Raw genomic sequence first — 22695 nt, 5'->3', positions numbered from 1 at the left:
GGTTTTTTTTTCTCTTTTGGGGGGGCTTAATGTTGTTTACCATTATATGTGTGAAATGTCTTTTTTTCTTTACCTATCTATATTTCTGTATCTCTGTGTGTATGTGTGGTGACTGGGATATTGAATTCGTTTCTTGTTATTAGGTGATATGTGTGTGTGTGTGTGTATGTGTGCCCGCATTCCCTTTTGTTGTATATTTTTGCAAATAATGAACACGTGCCGATATTTCCGTGTTTCTGTATCGTATGACTTCTTTTTTCTGTATTATCTTGACAATATAGGAAATAGATAGAAAGGGCTAAAACATTTGAAACAGCTAAGTCGAAAAAGAAAACGGTTGGGGTGGGGGTATTGTTTGTTTTGAAGAAGGAAAGCATTATGGGCTCTGCTATCGTGAAGATCAGACAAGGAGTTTCCCAGACACAACATCATCCCTCACTATCTGTAGATTATCATGATAGTCTTTGCGAGGGAGCCGGAATTACACACCCTTCTGTGGAAGAATCAACTGAGGACGATCTATCCCATCAAGATCAGAGCTTGGGATTGGTATTTGATTTGTATGACGATCGTATGGATGACTACGAACTAGCCTCTCGTAGTTTAGGAAGCTCAAATCGCACACCTGCCTCTGTGGGTAGTACATTTTCAGATAGTCAAGAGACTGAAATAACGGAATTTGTTTCCCTTCGATCTCCAATTCGATCTGCATGTAAGAGATGTGGGGCATCGGCGATGAAGCATGCGAAATTTTGTTCTGAATGTGCTACTCCTATTGCAGGAGAAGAAGAAGTTAATGAATGTGAGTCGCAAACACCGCTTTCAGGGTGTAGTGGTAGTAAGCGAAAAGTCTACACCCGTACAGTAAAAATATTGTATGGTATAAACAGTATTCTTGGTTTGGGAAGTAGTAGTACAGTGTACAAGGCCATTGATATTAAATCTGGGAGGCCTCTGGCTGTGAAAATACAGTATATAAATTTAGATGATGAAGCGAAAGTATGGGATATTCGCAGGGAACTCCGTCATTTATCTATACTTCGACATCCTAACATTGTTGAATATTTGGGATGTTCTGTAGAACGGGACAAAGTCAGTATTTTGATGGAACGTCTAGAATGTGGTTCTCTGCAAGATACGTTTGAGCAATTCCCTTCCGGTGTTCCCCAGAGTACGGTCAGTGCATATACACTTCAACTTTTGCAAGGTATTGCATATTTACACAGTTGCGGTGTTACTCACAGAGATATAAAACCGGCGAATTTACTTATCTCATCTGATGGTACTGTAAAAATCTCTGATTTTGGCTCTGCATCACTTGCGATGGCAACTAAATCTACTGATGAGCCGAAACTCGTTGGTACTCCAGTATATATGCCACCTGAGGCCTTAAATACAATAGGTAAATGTGGAAACGATATGCTTGTTTACGGAAAGGCACATGATATCTGGAGTTTGGGTTGTTATGTGCATCAGTTACTAACTGGAGAAAAACCGTGGTCTTCACTTGGTGTAGAAAATGCCTTTGCGTTACTATTACAGATTAAAACAAGACCTTTTGTTCTCTCGGAAAACCTTTCATTGATAGCGAGAGCATTTATTGTAGATTGTCTTCAACGGGATCCATTACGGCGAGCCTCAGCGAGTGAACTCCTAAGACATACGTTTGTTACCAACCTTGAAGATGATTGCAGTAGTTTTTTTACATGATACAACTGAATATGATGTGTAAGAGATGAATGATCTGTCAGATAAGAGAAAGAGAGAGAGGGATAGAGAGAAAAGAGATGATAGACTAAATTTCCTTTTGAATTCAAGACCCTCTGAACCTATGCATCACTTATTTTTTTTCTTTTTTAGGTGTTATTTTATTGTTATTATTACTCTCTTTGGTATCCCTTTCCTTTTTGCTGTCTTTTTTTCCTCTTCTTGTAAACTGACTCAGTTAATGCCCTGATAAATATATATATATATATATATATATATATATATATAGGTTAGGATGATAAGAAGTGATTGATTCCTGTCCATACCCCTAAAAAAAGTAGGGTGATTCTATACAATCATTACTTTTCGAGTCCTGTATTTGTGGCATATATGTGAGTAACTCTTCTTCATATTGTCCTCTTATTTTTTTATGTGGTAATGGTGTAGTGTATTTTTTTTTTTTTTCTTTTACTTTCTTCGGTTTTTAATTTTTTCCCCCTCATCTTCTTAAATATAAAAGAAATGAGAGTAAAACAGAAAATTGGATATTTGCTAAAACTTTTGGGACGATAGAAATGTCTCTACCAACCCCGACCTCCATTCTCTCTTTCTCTCTCTTTCTCTATGTAAGAGAGAGAAGCAAAAACAATAATGTTCTCTTTTTGTCCCGCAATTATTATTTTGCTGTTATTGTTGCTTCTATCTGTTGTGTGTAGAGCGTTTCATTTTTCGATAATTACCGTAATACACGCTATCTACATCATGTTTATTGTACAGAGGGGAGAATACTGTCGTCACATGGCAATTTAAATTGTTTTTTTTTTCGTCTTTGGTTGTTCCATGATTTATTCATTCTATTTTCCTTTTCTCCATACCTCTAACCTATCACGCGAATTAAAAAAGAAAACGAAAACGAAAGAAGGAAAGAGCAAGAAGAAAGGAAATAAGATAAGGTGTGTAGATCCCCACCCACCCAACCACCCTCCCTCTTAATATGACGGAGAAAACGATATACAATGCCCTGCCAAAACTTCCCGGGTTTAACTTCCCGGAGCTGCACGCCCCGCCATCATACCGGCGGCAGCAATATTGCGTAATGCAGAAGGGCACACGTGCGGTGCTCGACCCACGCAGCAAACAAAGCGACAGTAGTAAAATAACACAGAAAGGGGAATGTGGTGGACTGGAGCGAAATGATATTCTCGCAAGGTTTCCAGAGTGGAGGTCGTTAGATGATAAGGTCCTACGCTACTTTGCGTATTACATGGAACGCGTGGACGAAAGTCCTGTAGAAAAGATTCGTGTGCGTAAGGTGGTGATTTACTTGTATCTTGCGGATGGAACTATTGCCGTAACTGAGACACCGGCTGTGGTGAACAGTGGTCTTCGCCGGGGAACGACAGTCTCACGGTGCAAAGTTGATGGAGTGGACTTTTTCTCGCTTTATATTGGTTCTGTGATTCAGGTAAGAGGTTTGGAATACACCATTGTTGACTGTGATGCCGCCACACGAGAATTTTGCGCAACGATGGAAATGCCGCAGCCGGAACCCATCAGTTATCCAGATGATGCATTTGAAGCAACTGTGAAGGTGAAGAAATCACCAATGGATGAAGAACATATTGCGATGCGACGTACCATGGAGATTATGGCAGCCACTGCAGCAGGAACGCATGCAAGTCTTCTCACACCAGAAGAACGTAGCAAGGCTCGAGATTTTTTTGAGCATGATCGAGAGGTTTTGTCATTCTCAGCCGTTTGGGAACAGCGACTGTTTAGAATTCAATACTATATTGCAGATCAAACAATCTCAGTTATGTTGGTACATGCGAGAAATGATGGACGTGATCCTTTTTCAGTCTTTATCAGACGTACACGAATTCCTAAAGAAGCTAGAGCGATATTAAGAGATACAGAAACCTTGAATGTACCAGCTGGTTCCCCAGTAGTGTACATATCAGAAGATGACTTGCGTACAGGAAATACAGTAAATTTGTTTACCAGAGATTTTTACATCTTTGACTGTGATTCATACACACGAGCGCACTATGAAACGAAAGGAATCCATCAAGCAAGTTTTCCAAAGCCTCCAACAGAAGCAGAAATACTTTCGCCAAGCATTAAGCGACCACAAGCGGTTCACTCATCCTCAAAGAAAGAAGCCCCACGTGGGGCTTCAACCATGGTCTTTGAAGATACAGTCGCCCAAAAAGATCGTCTTAAGTTAACTCGTTACTCCAATGATGTGTTTCGATTTTCCGCTCGTTATGCAAATCCTAAACCAGAAGATGAAGGGAGACAGTTCGTATTGTGTTATTACCTTGCAGATGATACCGTGTCTGTTTATGAACTTGTTGTAGCTAACAGTGGTCACGTTGGTGGAAAATGTTTTGCCCGCTCTGCTGTCCCTGAGATTAAAGAACCTGGTAAATTGTATGTGGGTGCTAAAGTTAAACTTGCAGGAGTGGAGTATGAACTTACAGAAATGGATGAACGTACGAAACGATATGTTGCGATGGGTATGCCTCTTATGGATGAAAGTTTCTTTCATACACGCGAACTTGTAAATCGAGCACGTCAAGTTGTTCTCCAACGTTTTTCGAGGTTGACTGATGCTTTTCGTCACTTTAAATCCAAAGAAGATGGATTAATCTGCGATGATGTAAAACGTCTTTTCGTGGAATGTGGTATACGCTTAGATGCGACTGAACTTAAGAATGTTATGGAAGACCTTGATCAAGACAAGGATCAAATTGTCTCGTTAGCAGAATTTACTGAATACCTATTGGGACAACAGTTCGTCTCCGATTTTGTTCCAAAGAATGAAAAAACTAAAGATATTGGTAGAGGACCACTTCCTACACAACGGAATTTAGATTCAAACAAAACAATGGCGAAAGAAGGGGAAGAAGCATTGCGAAAATTAATTGCACAAAGCGAAGCCCGTAGGGTACTCCTTATTAGGGCTTGTAAAATTGTAGCAAATACCACGTACGATGGTAATCTTAGTATTATAGACTTTGAAAATACGATCAAGGATCGATTGAATCTTTCTTTTTCGGATAGGGAGATGGATGCCCTCGTCTATAAATTTTATTACGTTCCGGGAGTCTCCGACTGGAGAGGGAGGCGGTTACCGGTAAAAGAAATTCAGCGACTTGTCATGCTATAAGTTTTTTTACTTATTTTTAAAACAAACAAGTACGGAAAAAAAGATTTACACCATCTTTACTCTTTTTTTTTCCGTACTTGTTTGTTTCTTTCTGTGTATGTGTGTCTGGCTACTCCCCGATATGTATGGTAGTGTGAGAGGCATCTTTTTTTTTTTACAAGAATGCCACATGTAAAATTGATTTGATAAATGGAAAGACTCAATGGGAGAGAAATTTAAGTCTATATATATAGAGATAGAGGAGAGAGAGACCTCCTCTATGTTGGATGTAGTAAGCTTTTCTTTTTTTTTTTTTGCATGTTCCCATTAAATGTATATATATATATATATATGCTTTTCTTGCTTTTGCAGTATTTATTTATATATTTGTATTCTTTTTTTCCGTTTTGCTACTTTTTACCTTCCTTCGATTAGTCATTGTGGTGCGCAGAGAAAGCAGGAAAGGGGTGGAGAAGAAGAAGAAAAAAAGAAATGCTCTTTATAGCTCATCAGCCACGGCCATTGGACGACTTCATCGCCATAACAGGTCTTAAGAAGACGTACGCAAAGGAGTGCTTTGATCGCTTTGGTGGTTACGCCCCGGCGTTAGCGTCATTCGCCCAATCTTATGCTTCACTGCCAGATGAGTATTTTGATCGTCGAGATGTTGCAAAATCAAATATGCGAATAATAAACGAGCAATTAAAGAGTATTTACAAGAGAGCAAGAAGACTTCAGGCTCAGTTAAAAGATAAAACTGTGGAGGAAGTCTGGGCAGCCTTTTACAATCCCCCAACCCCATCGCCAATATCAACACAATCGACTTCTACTGTGAGACGACGTGAAAAGGAGGTAAAATATTGTAAACCTTCTCATTTTACTGGACCACTTCTTTCAATGCCTCTTTTTTGGAAGGAGGAAATGGAAGGACAATCTTCCTTGTTGAACCTTAATAAGGAAATACTTGAGCACAGAGGGTGTGTTCTACGCAAGAAACTACAGCCTTGGGTTATTGCGGCAGCGTCGCACCGCAAACCTGTTCAATATGTTGAAATTGATGTTGAGGATGAAACAGTTCGTGTTATCATAAAAGATGCAGATCGTACCTTTTCTCATCCTGATCATCGTAAAAAACTTGTAGCCTTTCTTAATGCCATGTTTCATGAATTTAAAGCCTATGATCAGGCTATGAGTTATTTGGCTGGACTCTGTTTATTAGTTTTAAGTGAGGAAGAAACAGCTGCTGTGCTTCGTTATGTTTCAAGTATTACTCTTCCTTTCCATTGGTCAATGGAAGTTGTTGGTTATACAACTGCTGCCTTGGTGGTGGAAAATTTAATGGAAACCCCATCTTCAACATGTAAACCTAATGGTATGGGTGAAAATACCTCCATGTACAGTACTTTGGGATCCATTCTAAAAATACTTTGCGTTAAAACAGTAAACGCGAAAGAGATGTTTAGTTTCTTCGAATTGTTAATGAAGGAGATTCACGGTTTTTTAAAAGTCGAAAATAAAAAGATATACTAACCTTTTTCCCCTTCTTTTCCTCCTTTTTTTCTTCTCCGGTTCAGTTTCTCTATCTTGAAAAGGTGGGAATGGTTTGTATTTTTCTTGTTTTGATAATGTCTTGAAATAAATGGGAACCAGTGAGACTGGAAATGGGATGCTAATGAGATGGGACATTCTTGTTGCTCTTCTCAATAACGGTTATATATATATATATATATATATATATATATATATATGCTTTTCTTGCTTTTGCAGTATTTATTTATATATTTGTATTCTTTTTTTTCCGTTTTGCTACTTTTTACCTTCCTTCGATTAGTCATTGTGGTGCGCAGAGAAAGCAGGAAAGGGGTGGAGAAGAAGAAGAAAAAAAGAAATGCTCTTTATAGCTCATCAGCCACGGCCATTGGACGACTTCATCGCCATAACAGGTCTTAAGAAGACGTACGCAAAGGAGTGCTTTGATCGCTTTGGTGGTTACGCCCCGGCGTTAGCGTCATTCGCCCAATCTTATGCTTCACTGCCAGATGAGTATTTTGATGAGAAGGAGAAATTGGTGAAGAACGCCGATAGCATTAACAATGAACTAAAGCTTATTTACAAGAGGGCAAGAAATATAAAGTCTAAGTCTGGCAAAGAGGATAAGGGTGTCTGGGCCGCATACTATAATCAGCAACTCACACCAGAGGCTGGACAAGTGCAGAAGCCATCAACTGCTGCTGAGGGCAAAATAGAGACGCAGTCAAAGTTCTCTGGATCAGTGTTCGGTTTTTCGAGTACGAGTACGAATACTAATACTAATAACATTAACAATACCGCCGCACCAGTGTCAAGCGGATTTAATTTCGGATTTGGGTCCGCACCCTCCATGGCCTCCTCTACTACTCCTTCAACGGGATTTGCCAACTTCAGTACGTTTGGATTCGGTAGTTCCGCACAGACAAAGAAGGACGAAGTAATTGTAAAGCCAAAGGAAACACATCGTGAAAAGGAGGTAAAATATTGCGAACCTTTACATTTTACCGGTCCTTTCTTTGAAATGCCCCTTTTTTGGAAAGAAGAAGTGGAAGGACGTTGTCCCTTATTAAATCTTAATAAAGGTTTTCTTGAGGAAAATCGTGATGTTCTGCGTAAAAGGTTAGAGCCCTGGTTAAGGAAGGCTGAATTCTTTTTGCAACCTGTTCAATATGTTGAAATTGATAATGATGATGAGGAAACAGTTCGTGTTATCATAAAAGATGCAGATCGTACTTTTTTTCACCCTGATCATCGTAAAAAATTTGTAGCCTTTCTCAATGCCATGTTTCATGAATTTAAAGCTTATGGACAGGCCATGAGTTATTTGGCTGGACTCTGTTTATTAGTTTTAAGTGAGGAAGAAACAGCTGCTGTGCTTCGTTATGTTTCAAAGACCTACATTCCGGGTCATTGGGCAGCTGAAGCTGTTGGTTTTGCTTCCACTGCTTGGGTTGTGGAACATTTTATGAAGCAATTGTTTCCAGATGTGGCAGAACACCTTAAAGAATTAAAAATATGGCCAGACACTTACCTCCAAAAGATTCTTACCGGACTCTGTGTGCATGTTCTTGATTTTAGAGAATTATTTACTTTTCTCGATCTCTTTATGGAGGATGGGATGAAATTCCTTATTAAATTCTCTCTCGCGGTTGTGGAACACTTCCGTAGTGATCTTCTTAAGGTTCAATCCATGAATGAAATCAATGAGGTGTACGAAATTATGCGTCTGGACCCAAAGGTTGCCGATGCTCGCGATGTGCGAGATATTCTTCAGCGGGCTCCACTCATTGATCTCGGTCCTGACGGTGATTCTATTGATATTGTGCGTTCACGTGTCTATGATGCACATGTGGCCCCACGACTGCAGCGAGCCCCAAAAACAGAGGCATTTGAGCCATGTGAGGTGTGTAACGAACGTAAGCCAAATTGGTGGAATGATGATCTTGGTGCGGTCTGTAATGAGTGCAAGAGGGGGGCGCCAGAATTAATATACACAGCCTACTAAACATGAGAGAAAAAGGAAAAGAAAGGAAAGGGGAAAAAAACGAGAAATAAAGATGATGAAAAACAGAAAGAAAAAGAACGAAAGTAGTCATAAGAAGTACCGATGAAAGAGAAGGAAAATGATATGAAAGAAGGTCTTCCTGTGTGAATATTTTCTTTATGTGTACTTTTTTTGTATATATATATACATAGAGAGAGAGAGAGATACAAGTGACTTTTATGTGACATATTGTGTGATACTGTAAATGCGTTATAAAAAGAGGTTTGTTTCTTCTTTGTTTTTGTTTTTGTTTTTTTTTTTTTTTTTTTTTTTTTTTGAGGCAAGGAAAAGAAAAAGATCTCACTCTTGCGATGTTGGTGCCTTATTTGTCTGAGCTCCTTTCCAACGAGGGAAAAGATGGTGTTTATTCTTCACTTGGATTTTTGACTCCACAGACTGAAAAGGGAGAGGAAAAACTCTGGAATGAACACCTTCCTCGTCTCATGAAAACGGATCCTCTCTTTTTAGATGTAACTTGGGGTGCTGGTAGCCGCACGAGCGATAAAACAATGAGAATCTCTAAACAAATTCAGGATAAATATGGCATTGCAGTGAACATGCATCTCACATGTACAAATATACCTGCTGGACTACTAAAGGAAACTCTTGATTTTTGCTATGAGAATGGTATGCGAAATATTCTTGCCCTTCGTGGTGATCCTCCTGAAGGTGAGGAGTGGAAACCAAATGAGTAAGGGTTTACATGTGCATTGGATCTTATTAAGTTTATTCGAAATACCTATGGGGATTACTTCTGTATAACTGTTTCAGGTTATCCAGAGGGACACCCAAGTCGTATTCAATCGGCAAATGGGAAAATTACTGATGAAGAAATGGAGGAGGAATTAAATTATCTCAAGGCAAAGGTAAATGCGGGAGAGAATGTTATAATCACACAGCTTTTCTATGATACTGAAATATTTATTATATTTGTTTAAAAATGTCGTGACTATGGTATTACAGTCCCTATACTCACTGGAATTCTTCCTATTTCCTCTTATCGAAGTTTAATGCGAATGGTAAACCTTTGTAAAACCTATGTACCTCCCTCTGTTTTGGCGCAAGTGATGATGAGGCGCTACGTGTGTATTGGGCTTCACAAACTGAAGAAATGGTGCAGGCGATTCAAGCGGCTGATATTGGAATTAAACACTTCCATTTCTATGTTGTTAATTCCCCTGATTCAGCTATGCGCATTTTGGATAAATTAAACCTTGCCCCATAATCGATTTTACATGGTAATATGCGAAGAACAATTCCCTTTCGTATTCCCATTGCTTTTTTTTTATTGCTCCTTCTCTTATCTTTGTTTTTTTTTTTTTTTTTGTGCGTTTATGCCTTTCTTGATAATGATGATAATGCGGTACTTTTATGCTTTTTTTGTTCGTTTTACTTGGGCTGGGTTATCCCAGTCATTGTTTTATTATTGTTTTTATTAATATTTTCTATTTGGATCATCTGCACTTGTTTGGCAATATTTATGGTTCTGGTGTTGCTATGTGTGACAAAGACCACATTTATGCTGTACGTTTTAAGGGTGTTTCAAAGTCCCCTCCTTTTCTTTTGCACTTAATAAGTTAAGTCATGGGGAAAAATACTGCTTTGTGAAAGTATTTATGGGTATGATGTGGGTATTTTTTATGGTTGTTTGTTTATGCTGTTAACCACAGAGTTTATTTTATTTTTGAGGGTAACCAAATGTCTATGTATTCTTTTATCATCACACTTCTCTCCATACGTGGGAGATCAGATGTCATGGTTTGTTCTTCGATTTATTTCGTTTGTGACTTTAAGTTGATATCATGCAAATGGAAGATATATCTGGTACACTGGATATAACCTTCTTCACCTTCTAATTTTGTTTTTTTTTTTTATAGTGCAAGTGTAGTAGGGAATATTTAAAATGCATATTCATTTTATGTATTCAAAGTCCTTCCTTCTTTTTTTGCTTCTTTTTAATACGGGCTGCACTGTACCTCTCAATGGATTTGTTTTTCTCGATGACTTTCTTTCTTTGATTTCTGTATACAGACACGAATACTTGACGTGCATCTTTAGTCTTAACCATCATGATGAGGTAAATGTGCAGTTTTTATCTGTTATGGGAAATACAAAATATTTATCTTTATTATTATTTTTTCTTCTATTTTTCTGGATATCTTTTTCGGTTAAAGGATTGATTATTATTTTTTTTCCTCTAGTCCCTATTTATACTACTTTCCGTTTGAGAAAGAGTAAGATTGAGAGGAATAGAGAAATAGGAAAACGATATCTTGTTTTTAGTGGAACATCTGTTCAAGAAATGCTTGAGAGAGAGGAAGAGACATGTGAAATGGATAGATTACATGGTACGGTTATAGGAGGTTGGTATTCTATGAGTGTCAAATCTAGATGCATTTTGGCAGGACTCTTTTTAGCCACTATAGTTATTGTTATTATTTTTGCAGGAATTGTAACTATTTCACCCACGGCATTCCCTACGGGACCACTTTCTTCTGGACAAATAATGGTCTTTGTCATCTGCACATTTGTTATTGCTTGGGCTGCATTAGATGCGTTCTTTCTGTGGATGATGGGATCCTCTGAGTTGTGCTCAAACGTGGAATCCCGTGCTGTCCTTCGAGGAGGTGCTGAATTCAGTGGATATCTTTTCCTCTTCTTTATTTTTGACCGCACGTCATTATTTCCAAGGATGGATAAGTGGTACACGGCTGATAGTTTTTGGTTTTTATGGATTGTGTTACTGGCCATTTCTTTTTGTACATTTACCAAGGCCAAGGTTCCTTCATCTATTGTGGTTAATGGGCAACCAATTGTGGAATACTTTCATGTTCCTCCTTTGGCAAGGAGTCAAACAGAAGAATGGAAGGGGTGGATGCAGGTACTATTTTTGTGGTATCATTATTTTAATAATACATGTATTTATAATAGTATTCGACTTTTTATTGCTGCATACGTGTGGATGACAGGTTTTGGTAATTTTTCATACTATTATGTACGAAAAGATTTTTCATTTGGTCGTTTTTGCGAAATGCAATGGCGACTTAATTTTCTTGTCGCAGCTACTTGTTTAATGATGGGAAATGAGTATATGCTTTATTATATATGCCCCCTTCATACACTTTTTACGCTGATTATATATGGGAGTCTTTGGTGTTATCAAGAAATGAATTCTACTGATCGGGGAATAATGGTGAAGACTGTTCTCCTTTTTATTCTTTGTTTTTGGCTTTGGGATGTTTCAGAAGAAATGTTCTACATTTTATGGACTCCCCTTAAATGGCTTTTGCGGTATGATGATCCATATCGCCCTCAGCGTGAAGTTATGTCGGAATGGTACTTTCGTACATTTCTTGATCATTATATATGGATATACGGTATGATATTTGCCTATTGCCATCCAAGATATGATAGTTATCTAAAACGTATTGATGAAATGCCCAAGTACATCAGCTGGTCGATCAAAACTATTATTTTAATTGTTTCATTATCTATTGGTTATATTTATGTCGTGGAAGTATATCTTCTTCCGAAACCTCAATACAATTGTATACATCCATATACCTCATTCATTCCAATAACAATTTATATTATTATTCGAAATCTTTTTATGCGAGCGCGTATGTATCATATGGAACTTTTTACTACTTTGGGGAAAGTTACCCTCGAATCTTATATATCACAGTTTCATATTTGGATGGTTACTACAGGATTAAATGGAAGTCCCAAAAAAATACTAAGAGTTACACCTGAGGGATATCCTATGGTTAATTTTGCTCTTACATCAATTCTTCTTTGCATTGTCTCTTTCAGACTATTTGCGGCTACAAATGCAACACGAGGTTTTCTTATTCCCCACAAGGCACCTAATTCTGTTTTGAAAGTCAATTTATTCTCAGCAGTTTTATTTTTATTTTGCTTGTATGGGATTTCTTTCTGTGTTCATCTCATAACCGCAAGGTAGGTTTAAAAGAGAAAGAAAAACATATATATATTTTTTGATTTGCATTCCGGATGCTTGAGAAGGGAAAACGTCTGTTTTTTGTCGATGCATTTTCGTTTTTTTTTTTCTTGACTTGTACACCCCTTTTTTCTCCTCCAGTTGCTTTTCGACACGGTCTTCCGTGCAATTATGTTAACCTTGCTGGGTGTGCAGTTGGCTTTTATTTTATTTTCATAAAAAATATTGCCGTGAAATAGTATTAGTAAGTAGTAGAATGAGGACTAAAGAGAAAATTTGGTGTGGTCATTTGTTACTATGGTTAATCTGAAATGCGTGGTGGAGTGACGTCTTGGCTTTCATAATTTATGAAGGGTGTGAAAATGTGTAGTTGAGCGATGTGAAAAGATTATTCAACTCGATGAAGTTAAGAAAGAAGGAAACAAAAAAAAAAGTAACAGTAAGGGAGCGTTTTCTGTATCTGATTTTATTTTTGTTTTTTCCCCATTTCTTCATTATCAGCTTTTTTTTTTTTCTCCCTTTCTATTTGTTAATGGGATGTGATAAAAGCTAGATTAAGACCTCATGTTGCTGTAATGCGTTTTCTCTTGTACTGCTGCTGCTGCCGTCAACGTGATGAGACGCCGGTAAGGGGACGTGGTTCGTTAGAACGTCAATTTCTTCAGCTGGAAGAGAATGACCCCTTAACGTGGAATATTCTAATTCGTGATTCCAGTTCTGAAGAAAGTCATGGTGTGTCCCATTTCCTCATTTCCTCACCATCCGCGGTAGATTGTAAAAAGAAAAAGTCAGTCAAATTTTCCATGCTTAACCCAATGGATCCGAACCTTCATTTGCATAATGAACCTGGGGCCTCTGTAAAGGGAATAAGTAAAGATTCATCAGGAGGCGATGGAAAGCATACGAGTCAGGTATGACAATGGTATAAGTAGGTTTCATCTTTATTCCAGTATTCTCTGCTCGTTTTTTTTTTTTCACATTCTCTCCTTCTTCTTCCCCGATTATATATATATAATATTTATTATGCCAAAAATGAACTGACATGATCTAGCGTTAACATTGGACTTCCTTCCGTTCATCCCGCTCTTGTTCAAATACTCTGGCTTTTATCGAAAAATGGATTGTTGTTGTTGTTATTTTTTTCTTCTTGGACACTTCCTGCTTAAGCTCTACAAAACAGGACTTTTCTTGGTCTTTCTTTCTTTTTACCTTTTTTTTGTATTTTATTTTTTCTTATTCAAAAGACATTATTTTTGCTTTATGTTTCGTTTTGTTTGCATTTTTTTTTTTTTGTTTTTTTTTTTTTTTTTTTTTTTTTTTTTTGTAAACCCCACAAAAATAATTGTGATGGCGATGGTGATGTGGCAAAATAAAAATAAAGAAAACAATAAGAGATGGGAGGGAAAAAAGGGAGACAAGCGGCAAAGATCCTTGTGCACCCCAATTCTCGAAAGGTAAAGCAACTTCACCGTCAATCACGCCGAGATGAAAGAATAAATAAACAGGAAAAGAAATTACACGCTCAAGAGCTTCTCGAGGCTATGCGTTTTTTCTGGTTTAGAGAACAATGTTTGACTCTAGGACGCTCTCGTTCCGCATTTGCCCCTGAAGAATCTCAAGCATTGACGTTAATTTATTTGAGTAGAAATGATGATGAAATTGCGTCCCTCAAGTCTTTACGCAATCCTCCTGCCGGACGAATCAAAACGATAGAAGCTTTGAAAACAAGCGAATTTGACGCATTCCATTCCTCCAAGGGGATTGTTGTACCAGATATTGCAGATGAGGATACTGTTGAGATACTCACAGAGATATGGGATGGACGTTCAGATACCGTTGGTGTCGTCCCACGTTGTTCGTTGTCATTTAATTCCTCTTTGTCTACCAAAGTGGCGGAAATAATGGAACAATTAAAAGAAAAACTGGAACCCATAGATAAAGTTCGGGAAGAGGCCAGATCAGTTGCTCCAAAGAAGGCGTTGAAGTTTCAGAAACAGAAACGCACGCAATCAGTAAAGAAACTCGAGAAATTTGAGGAAGTAGCATTGCGCTCCAAGACGCGGGCTGCTGCAAGACAACAGAAACGTTTGAAAGAAGCCCGTAGGGCTATGGTTAATTCAAAAAGAGCCGGCTAAAAAGTTTCCTTTTTATTTTTGTTGTTTAACGAACCCTCGGGTTTTTTTTTTCTTGTGCTCGCTTGTCTCCTTTTCTTTCCTTTCCTTTTTTTTTTCTGGTGTTGTTGTTTATTTGTTTTTCTCGTTCGTTTTTTTTTTTGTGTGTGTGTGTGTGCTGTTTCTTTTGTTTCGCCAATGGAATTGCGAGGGGGTGGGGAGGGCCACCCGCCGTTTTTGGGCCCGCCCTGGCCGCGCGCCGGGAAAACACCCCACAAAAGGAAAGGGGAACGCAAAAAAAATAAAAGGAAAAGGGTTGGGTTTCGGTGATGCTTTTGTTTGCCCCCCGGGCTTTGTTCCCCATTTTGGTTGGGGGCCGGCTTTCTGGCCGATTTTTCGGGGGCAGAGGAGGGGGAAAAAACCTCCGCGAAGGTGCCGCCAAAATTTTGGTTAAGCAACTTGGGCTGCGCCGCTTAGTAAAAGTCGAAACGGCGATGCCCACAACCGCGGGGACTTACATTTAAAAAATAGATTAAAAAGAGTAATTAAAAAATAATTAATAAAAAAGATTTATCTTTTGCACGGAAAGTGCCGTCCCCCCCAAAATAGAATAACGGGTCAAGGGGTTAAGAATTATTTCCATTGATTTGTCAGTGAGTTGTGTGGTTCGGATACGTGTGGAGAAATTCTTTTTTGAGGCGGACCGAAGGAAAGGGTATTCAGCGCCATTTTTCCAAGAAGAATAATCTAAACCTTGCCTTCCCGCATAATAAATCAAATAAAAATAGAAGAAACAAAGGTAACATAATGATTTTGTGTAAGAGCCAATCTTTCCCCTGGGAATGTGGGTGCTTCCCGATATTTCCCCCCTCCGCCACTGCTTCCTGATGGATAACGCAACTGAAGAAATAAAAGTCCCGAGAGGCCCTTTTTAACCCGTTCCCCGTTTTCCCCATCGCAACCTCCACCCCTTCGCTGCGTCTTGTTTTCTGGCGCTTTTCCCTCTAGATATTCCATCCGCCGGGTTTTGCCCTCTGAAGCCGCGTAACTCCAAGCAGCACTCATACCGTGTGGATGTAAAACTCTTTCTATGGCGCCAACTTTCGTAACTAACGCCTGGGAATGCTTGTTTCCTTTTTGCATAATGTGCATAACTGTTGTTTCGCCAACGCGAATACCCAATGGCCCTGCCAAATGCATTTGAAACGCTATAATGCTAGATGAGCGGCGCATGCCTTTGCTTGGGAAATCATGTGAGGTGAGCGCTTCCACGCAACACCTGCCGCTAAAACTTCCCATTTATCCCTAAACAATAACGCTCCCAATCCGCACACGGAGGCGTCTGCCGCCAGCGTTGCTGTAGAGGACAACTGCTGTGGTGGATGAACCGGCTTGTTCACCATTAATGTTTTAAGCCAGTTTTGCCCGATGACCCTCGCATTGGGTGATAAATTTGTCAGATCTTGTGGCCTCATTAAACCCCGATTAAAACGCGACAATCGCCTACGTACAATTTTAAAGAAAAATAATAAGGGAAAAGGGATTCACCCCTAACCCCCGCCGCGCAAAACATGCTGGGAGCTGCGCTCTCCAATTCTTTAACCGTCGTCGGTTCCAGAGACATTGCTTCTTGCAACTGCTCCATCGTCTTTTGGCCTAAAGGCACGGTATTTTCCTTATGGTTTAAATGCGCCCCGATAAAATCGCATTCCTTTCTGTGAAACTTCTGCTCCCCAATCGTGGTTCCGCAATTTTGCATGTTATGTATGATTTGCTGTACCCAAGATTGTACCGTTCCGTGTGGAGCACTTATTCCGTTGTTATCAATCCATAAATGTATGTGTAAAACTTCTGGTGCTGCATATTGTGGCAATACCAATTCCGGATCGCCGGACAAAACTCTTTTAATGGTATTTATAATCTCAGGACTACATTTATAGCCCATGGGTAGGCGAGTGAACTCAACGAGTTCACCTGATTCCGTGCGGCAACGGAAACTTGCGCGTGTGTTTACTGGTAAGGCCACCTGGAAAAAGGATGCCTTTAAATCAAATAATGTCGCGGTTTCGCCGTGAACCGCATCCAGGCACGGGGAAATGTGTCCCAAAGGCACATCGGCCTCATGATCATCCTTGTCATTCTTTTCTCTTGGCCACGCAATAAAACGTCTTCTCTGCCCGGAGGGTTTGCCCTCCACCACCGCAAAAGGAACTACCCAACCTGTAGTTGGATGCGATGAAGCTGTACAAATAACGCCTGCTTCCTTCATACGCTGCGCATCAGCGTTATTAATTCGTAAATTAGACTCCCGCGAACTGGCGTATAATTCGGGTTTCTGCATAATGCGCCACACCTCATCCCAATGCCTCCTGGCCTTATTATTCAAACGCTCCCCAACCCATTTGGTGGGCAATGTTCCCACGCCAATGTGTTGCAACGGTAATTGTTCTTTTTCTTTTGTGGCCACTCTGGTGCGGTGCGATCGTCGCAGTATATTGTGCCCTTTAAATGGTGCACAAAAACCTTGTTTTACAGGTTCTGGTATGGTCCATTTTTCCAAATCCTTTGCATCAATGATGTCAGTTGCACTGACTTGTTTATGGTTACGGCCCAATGGCCGAGATATGGTACCGTGCTTCGCGGGAGTTCCATGGGGTCTGCGTGTTTCACTAACTTTGTTAGTAAACGTGGGTCGAGATCGTGTTAGACCACTGCTGCCGCGGCGTGTGCTAGTGCCCCTCTCTTTATGGAGCGAGCTGCCATTCCATACGGGCGACGGGTATTCTCCATGTCTTTTGTGGTTAATGTCGTTAGCTTTTCGTCACCCTTCATTTCTTTCACGACTGCTTTTATCCTTCGCGCATCTTCTCCTCCGATGGCTGCGTGCCTCGCTGCCCTTTGTGGCCCGACCTTGAATGTTTTGGGTAAGTCTCCCCAATCCACTATTGTGGCTGCTGGGTTTTCTGTCTGCGGTACAAAATTTTGTTTTTGGAGTTTTGCTATTTCTCCCCAACGGCTGGCTGTCAACCATGCCAGTCGTAAAGCCACTCGATCCCTTTCCTTTGTAAGGGTATCGCTTATCATATCCAATTCCCATCTTAACATTGGCCGTGCTTGTTTTATGGGATCCGCAGCCGCTGCCTTTTGGAGGTCTGCCAGAAACATTTGGGATGGTGTTCTCCCTAATGCCAGCATGGTGATCAGAGTGCGCGTGTATTGAATCGCGCTGTTCTTTGCCAATTGCAAACTTACAATAAATAGTGGAATGTTTTCTTCCGCCACTTCTAAATTGTGCTGCACCGCGAAATCGATGAATCTTCTTATTATGGATCCCCGTTGTTCCCATGTTGTGCGAGTCCGCATGCGTTTGGAGACCCGATTGTCCTCTGAAGCCAGCGCCACGATGTACGGATCTTGGGAAGGTGCGGGTATTATCGTAACATCGTTTATAGATTTTGTCCGTTGGAGAAGTGTTGATGATGGAAAGATTCTTTGCCGTTGGTGTAGTTGTGTGTTGTGTTTCTGTATATTTCCTGTTATGATGCCTTCTGTCACCTTTCGGATGTGTGATCGGAAGAAAACCACGGTGTTTTGTTGGCGAATCCTATCCTGAATATCTAACTTTCGTTGGTATCCCATCATCCCTTGGCCCCGGCATTCACTGTTTCCGGGGCCGAATATCGTTTCTTGGTTTAAAAGTCTCTCGTTGCAATTGCACCCGGCACGTAAAGCTATAATGCCCGATGCGACCGCATCTGAAACAGTGTGCCTTGCTGAGTGATGGTGCCGACTGTTTCTTCCTCAACTTCATAGCTGCTTGTATGAATGGATCCTCTCTTTTTAAAGGCTGAGCAATGGCCTCCTTGATATCCTGCATCTTCACTCCTGGAAAATCCTTTGCTGTTTGAATAACCCTGAGTTGGGTGCATAACTGGCTTCCGAGGCGTACCTGTTGATTCGACATTCCTTCATTACGAATGGTGTTGGCCCATTGCAAAAAATTATTCCATGCATCATTATAGGCTGGCCCAGGATTTGCTGCATAGGAAAAATTTCCCGGTATGCCGCCACCAATTGGGTTAGCGAAGTCTGCAGTAAATAATCCATCATTCCTTCAAATGTTCTGATGCGCTCTTCTGGCCGTACATATTCGGTCCAAACCGGTTGGCTTTGTTCCTGCGTTCCCCGGAAAACCTCTTTTGGGCTTTCCTCGTAACCCATCGGTGTCGTCCACTCAGGCCATTCTTTTCGTGCTTCCTTTGTAGGTGTATGAACGGCTTGTGGGTCAATGCTGCGTGTTTCTTCTTTTCCCAGTGTTTGTGTCTCGTGCCCTAATTGGCGCAATAATTCGGCAAATCGATTTTCTTTTTGCCTTAGCCGTTCCCTTGCCGATGTAAGTTGCACTAACATTTCAGCCTTCTCCGTTTGAGACTGGGACCCTTTTGCCCGCAATTCCACCATTTCATTCTCTTGCAGCGAGAGTCTTTGTAATGCTGCCAAAAGTTGCCCTTGTGTTTCGGGCAACTGCGTCTGGGTATGTTTCAAATACGCTTGCATTTCTTCCTTTTGTGTTTTTTCGATCATGGCTGCCTGGTGAAGATGTGCTATTTGGTCTTGTAATTCCTGGACCTGATTGCTTGCGTGCTGCTGTGCCCGAAAGGATTCATCCTGTAATTGTTTTAGTGCATTTTGATACTCATAGGTTAAACTTGGACGTGTTGCTGCCAATGCTGTCCATTCGGCACTGAAACGTGCACGTGCTTCTCCAAATGCTTGTAGAAAGACTGGGTTAAGCGGCACATTATAGCGCACCAGGGAGGGACCAAGAGACGCCCATGGCATGACGTTACGGCCGTTTGCCCGAACCATTAGGGTGTCATTTTTAAGGAATAACTCACCTTCAGCGTGACAAATTGTTTGCGGAGAATCTGCTGGACAATAGTGAAGGAAAAAGGCCGTTTTGCCTTTATGGTGCACAAATGCCGTTAACGCCTGCGTGCTAATTTGCCACTCCACTTCTGTAAACGACTAACGGGTTGTAGTTGGCCTTATACTTGCTTGTAAACTTACTTTTTTCAGGAAACTTACATTTGGCAGACTTTGAAGGGGAAAAGATAATAACAGAAAATATATCAGCGCAAGGCTCGATCATTCTTTCCGCAAGCTATCAGTAAAAACAAAAAGGGGCCGCTACGGGAATTGAACCCGTGACCTCCTGCACCCAAAGCAGGAATCATACCACTAGACCAAGCGGCCAACAGGGGAAAACAAAACAATAACATAATATATATATATATATATTTAAAAATGTTATCTTCACCCAATTGAATAGAAAAGAAAAGAAGAAAAATAATATGTAAGAGAAATAATTAAACAATTAACCACATAAAAGGACCACAAGCACCGTGGCGCAGTGGGAGCGCGATGGGCTCATAACCCATAGGTCGTTGGATCGAAACCAACCGGTGCTAAGTTTTTTCAAACTTCCGGTTCCGGTTTTTCCGGTCAAAAGTTTTTTATCAGAAGAAAAAAAAAAGAGAATAATAATAATATAAAATATATCCATCTTTAATAATAAGAGGTATTTCTCGTGGCGAGATGGTCGAGTGGTCTAAGACGTTGGATTAAGGTTCCAATCCTTCCGAGGGCGTGGGTTCAAACCCCACTCTCGTCAAATGTTTTCCCTACAAAAAATATCTGCATTTCCCTTTTTTTAAATCAAATCAGAAAAAAAGATTTTTTTATTAAGAATGAAAATGCGCTCTTCCTTCCCTCCCCACCGAATTGGAGAAAGGAAGAAGAAAAATCATTTCCTCGAAAAAGAAAAAAGCGGTTTGCTGCGCCCCTCGGTTTGCTTCCCCCATTCCCTTCTCTCTTCCCGGGGTTTCCCCCCTCCACCAACGAAAAAAAAAGAAACGAGAAAGCCCCCGGTTTATTTCTTTATTTGTTCCTTGGTTTGTCTTTCTTTCCCTTCTCCGCGCGGGGGGGTTCCCCTTTTTCTTTTCTTTTTCCTTTTACGTCTGTCTTTCCCTGGGCTGTGTGTGCGCCTTTTTTTCTTCTTATTTTTGCGTTTCGATCTTGGCCCCCGGTGGGTTATTGTGTTTCTGGTTTTTTTTTTATCCTTCTCCGCCTCGTTGTGCGGGGGTAACTTTCTTTCTTTTGGGATCTTCCCATTTTTTTCTTTTCTTTTTTTTTCTTTTTTTGGTGGGTTTACCATTATTGGTTCAAATTCCTTCTCGCAGGGGATGCTGCTAAAAAGGAGTCTGGGCAATTAACAATATTAGTAACAGCATACGAGAAATATAGCAATTTTGTTTTTTCTTGTCATCTTCTTTTTGCACCTTACTTTGTATTATGCCACCCCCCCTTTTTTTCTTTTTTGCACATCCTACCTTATATTACAGAGAATAAAGTCAAAGTGTGGTATCCAATGGACGTTGACAAATCAAGTTCTCCCTTTATTTTAAAGGATTTTGAGGAATCACTTGAAAAATGTCATTTTATTGCAGTCGATCAAGAAATGACAGGTGTTCAGTTTGAGGATCAACCTCAGTCATGGACTATGACTCTAAAGGATCTATTTAAAGATTCACATGAAGTTGTAAAAAATTATATTGCATTTCAATTCGGTATTGCACTTTTTACTTTAACAGAGGATAGAGTTTATGAGGTCAAACCATATAATTTTTATTTGCAAAAAAAATCGGGCGAGTATCTTGTTAACGTAGGAGCGTTAGAGTTTTTGACTAGTCATAATATGGATTTTAAAAAATGGATGATTTCTGCTATGCCATATTGTGATAAAGATGAAGAAGAGAAGTTACGTATGATAAAACCCAAGAAGGAATATTCAGCAATAGAAGAAAAAATTACCAACAGTTTAGTTAAAAAAATTGAAGATTGGTATATGAATTTAAATAACGGTAAAGGAGAAAGTTTGAATATTAATTCCATTATGAATGAAAATATTGAAAAATTGGTTCTTTTAAATCTAAGAGAAAAGCAGTTTTTTGTTTCTTTTGAATACAAGCGAGATAAAAGTTTTTTAAGACCTCCAACGGATATAATAGTCTCACGTGTAGAGAAAGAAATATTTGAAACTTACCTAAAGAAATTAAGTCAAGAAAAAAGTTTTGATTTATCTAAAGAATTAGGATTTCGTCAATTTTGGAAATCTATTACTAAATTTAAAAAACCTTTAATTGGTCATAATTTTTGGCTAGACATTATGTTTATGGTTCATATGCATGAGGGAACTCTTCCTTCATCATATGAAGAATATAAGAAGCATGTTCATACTTTATTTCCTACTGTATATGATACCAAAACTCTTTCTCGTGCTATGAATTCTAAGGATCCTTTCCTTTCATTTCATCTTGAAAAATTATACCAATACTGTTTAAACATGAATCAGAGTGCTGATAAACCATTAATTTTTGAATCACCTCCTGGTTATCACAGTTATGATCCTAAATGTATAGGAAGTCAAGGAAAAGCACATGAGGCAGGATATGATGCCTATATGACAGGAATTGTTTTCACTATAATTAAAGATATTTATGCAAATAAAGAAGGTTTTAAATTAATCGATTGGGAGAATATAATTTCTGTTTTTGGTAGTCATTACTATATGAATTTGAATGGTAAGGATTTTTTGAGAATGAAAGCAACGTTTTTATTGGAATTTGAAGATGCTATAGATGTTCGTTTGTTGAAGGTATTTCTTGGCTCTAGGACATATAACGAAGAAGTTAAAGATGAGCAAGATAAAAAATCATCCGATTTTTATATTACCTATGATATAAATAAGGAAATTGGTCAAACTTTTGTAGTTCAATTTATTGATGAGAGAATAAATGAAGAAGATATTCAAAAACGAATTGAGTTATCAAAGAAAGAAATAAATCTGTGGATATCTCAAACGACAGGAGAAATGGGTATTGCTTTTCCAATGATTAAAAAAATATCTCAACTTGAAATGTGATAACAAAAGGATAAGTAATGTTTTCTATTCCTTTTAGTTTTCTGGGTCTTATTGACAGACCCCATAAAAAATCTTTGCACACATAACACGTTCAATAAGTCTTCCAGTAGCATGAATAACAGGAGAAGGAGGAGGGAAAGAATAACAAGGTCAAGAAACACTAATGAGTAACGAAATAAATTTTTTTCTTATTATTACTTGTTATGT

General features: G+C 39.4%; 9 protein-coding genes across 9 annotated transcripts; all 9 read left to right on the top strand.

Moving 5' to 3' along the window:
* Window positions 1-378: 378 nt before the first annotated feature.
* On the top strand, window positions 379-1710 carry LSM04_004849 (Protein kinase domain; the record flags this gene model as incomplete). Its single annotated transcript, XM_067334098.1, has 1 exon — window positions 379-1710. The coding sequence occupies one exon, from the start codon at window positions 379-381 to the stop codon at window positions 1708-1710; it is 1332 nt and encodes a 443-aa protein (XP_067186350.1).
* A 991-nt stretch (window positions 1711-2701) lies between these two features.
* LSM04_005161 (protein of unknown function DUF1126) lies at window positions 2702-4879 on the top strand (the record flags this gene model as incomplete). The annotated part of the gene is made up of 1 exon (XM_067334097.1): window positions 2702-4879. The coding sequence occupies one exon, from the start codon at window positions 2702-2704 to the stop codon at window positions 4877-4879; it is 2178 nt and encodes a 725-aa protein (XP_067186359.1).
* Window positions 4880-5350: 471 nt separating this feature from the next.
* LSM04_005455 (uncharacterized protein) lies at window positions 5351-6388 on the top strand (the record flags this gene model as incomplete). The annotated part of the gene is made up of 1 exon (XM_067334096.1): window positions 5351-6388. The coding sequence occupies one exon, from the start codon at window positions 5351-5353 to the stop codon at window positions 6386-6388; it is 1038 nt and encodes a 345-aa protein (XP_067186374.1).
* Window positions 6389-6746: 358 nt separating this feature from the next.
* Window positions 6747-8393, top strand: LSM04_007499 (Rab-GTPase-TBC domain; the record flags this gene model as incomplete). The annotated part of the gene is made up of 1 exon (XM_067334095.1): window positions 6747-8393. One exon carries the CDS (start codon window positions 6747-6749, stop codon window positions 8391-8393), a length of 1647 nt encoding a protein of 548 aa, XP_067186446.1.
* A 350-nt stretch (window positions 8394-8743) lies between these two features.
* On the top strand, window positions 8744-9657 carry LSM04_007179 (Methylenetetrahydrofolate reductase; the record flags this gene model as incomplete). Its single annotated transcript, XM_067334094.1, has 2 exons — window positions 8744-9123; window positions 9498-9657. 2 exons carry the CDS (start codon window positions 8744-8746, stop codon window positions 9655-9657), a joined length of 540 nt encoding a protein of 179 aa, XP_067186437.1.
* A 1107-nt stretch (window positions 9658-10764) lies between these two features.
* On the top strand, window positions 10765-12396 carry LSM04_003150 (Cas1p 10 TM acyl transferase domain; the record flags this gene model as incomplete). The annotated part of the gene is made up of 1 exon (XM_067334093.1): window positions 10765-12396. One exon carries the CDS (start codon window positions 10765-10767, stop codon window positions 12394-12396), a length of 1632 nt encoding a protein of 543 aa, XP_067186285.1.
* A 572-nt stretch (window positions 12397-12968) lies between these two features.
* On the top strand, window positions 12969-13310 carry LSM04_000155 (uncharacterized protein; the record flags this gene model as incomplete). The annotated part of the gene is made up of 1 exon (XM_067334092.1): window positions 12969-13310. The coding sequence occupies one exon, from the start codon at window positions 12969-12971 to the stop codon at window positions 13308-13310; it is 342 nt and encodes a 113-aa protein (XP_067186186.1).
* A 477-nt stretch (window positions 13311-13787) lies between these two features.
* LSM04_006894 (Translation machinery-associated protein 16) lies at window positions 13788-14528 on the top strand (the record flags this gene model as incomplete). Its single annotated transcript, XM_067334091.1, has 1 exon — window positions 13788-14528. The coding sequence occupies one exon, from the start codon at window positions 13788-13790 to the stop codon at window positions 14526-14528; it is 741 nt and encodes a 246-aa protein (XP_067186427.1).
* A 6406-nt stretch (window positions 14529-20934) lies between these two features.
* Window positions 20935-22488, top strand: LSM04_004031 (Ribonuclease CAF1; the record flags this gene model as incomplete). The annotated part of the gene is made up of 1 exon (XM_067334090.1): window positions 20935-22488. The coding sequence occupies one exon, from the start codon at window positions 20935-20937 to the stop codon at window positions 22486-22488; it is 1554 nt and encodes a 517-aa protein (XP_067186321.1).
* Between the last annotated feature and the right edge of the window lie 207 nt (window positions 22489-22695).

Source organism: Trypanosoma melophagium (assembly GCF_022059095.1).
Source record: "Trypanosoma melophagium isolate St. Kilda chromosome Unknown ctg7segment1, whole genome shotgun sequence".
Classification (NCBI taxonomy): domain Eukaryota; phylum Euglenozoa; class Kinetoplastea; order Trypanosomatida; family Trypanosomatidae; genus Trypanosoma; species Trypanosoma melophagium.
The sequence above is the reverse complement of the archived record's forward strand: the minus strand, read 5'-3'. Positions and strand labels throughout refer to the sequence as shown.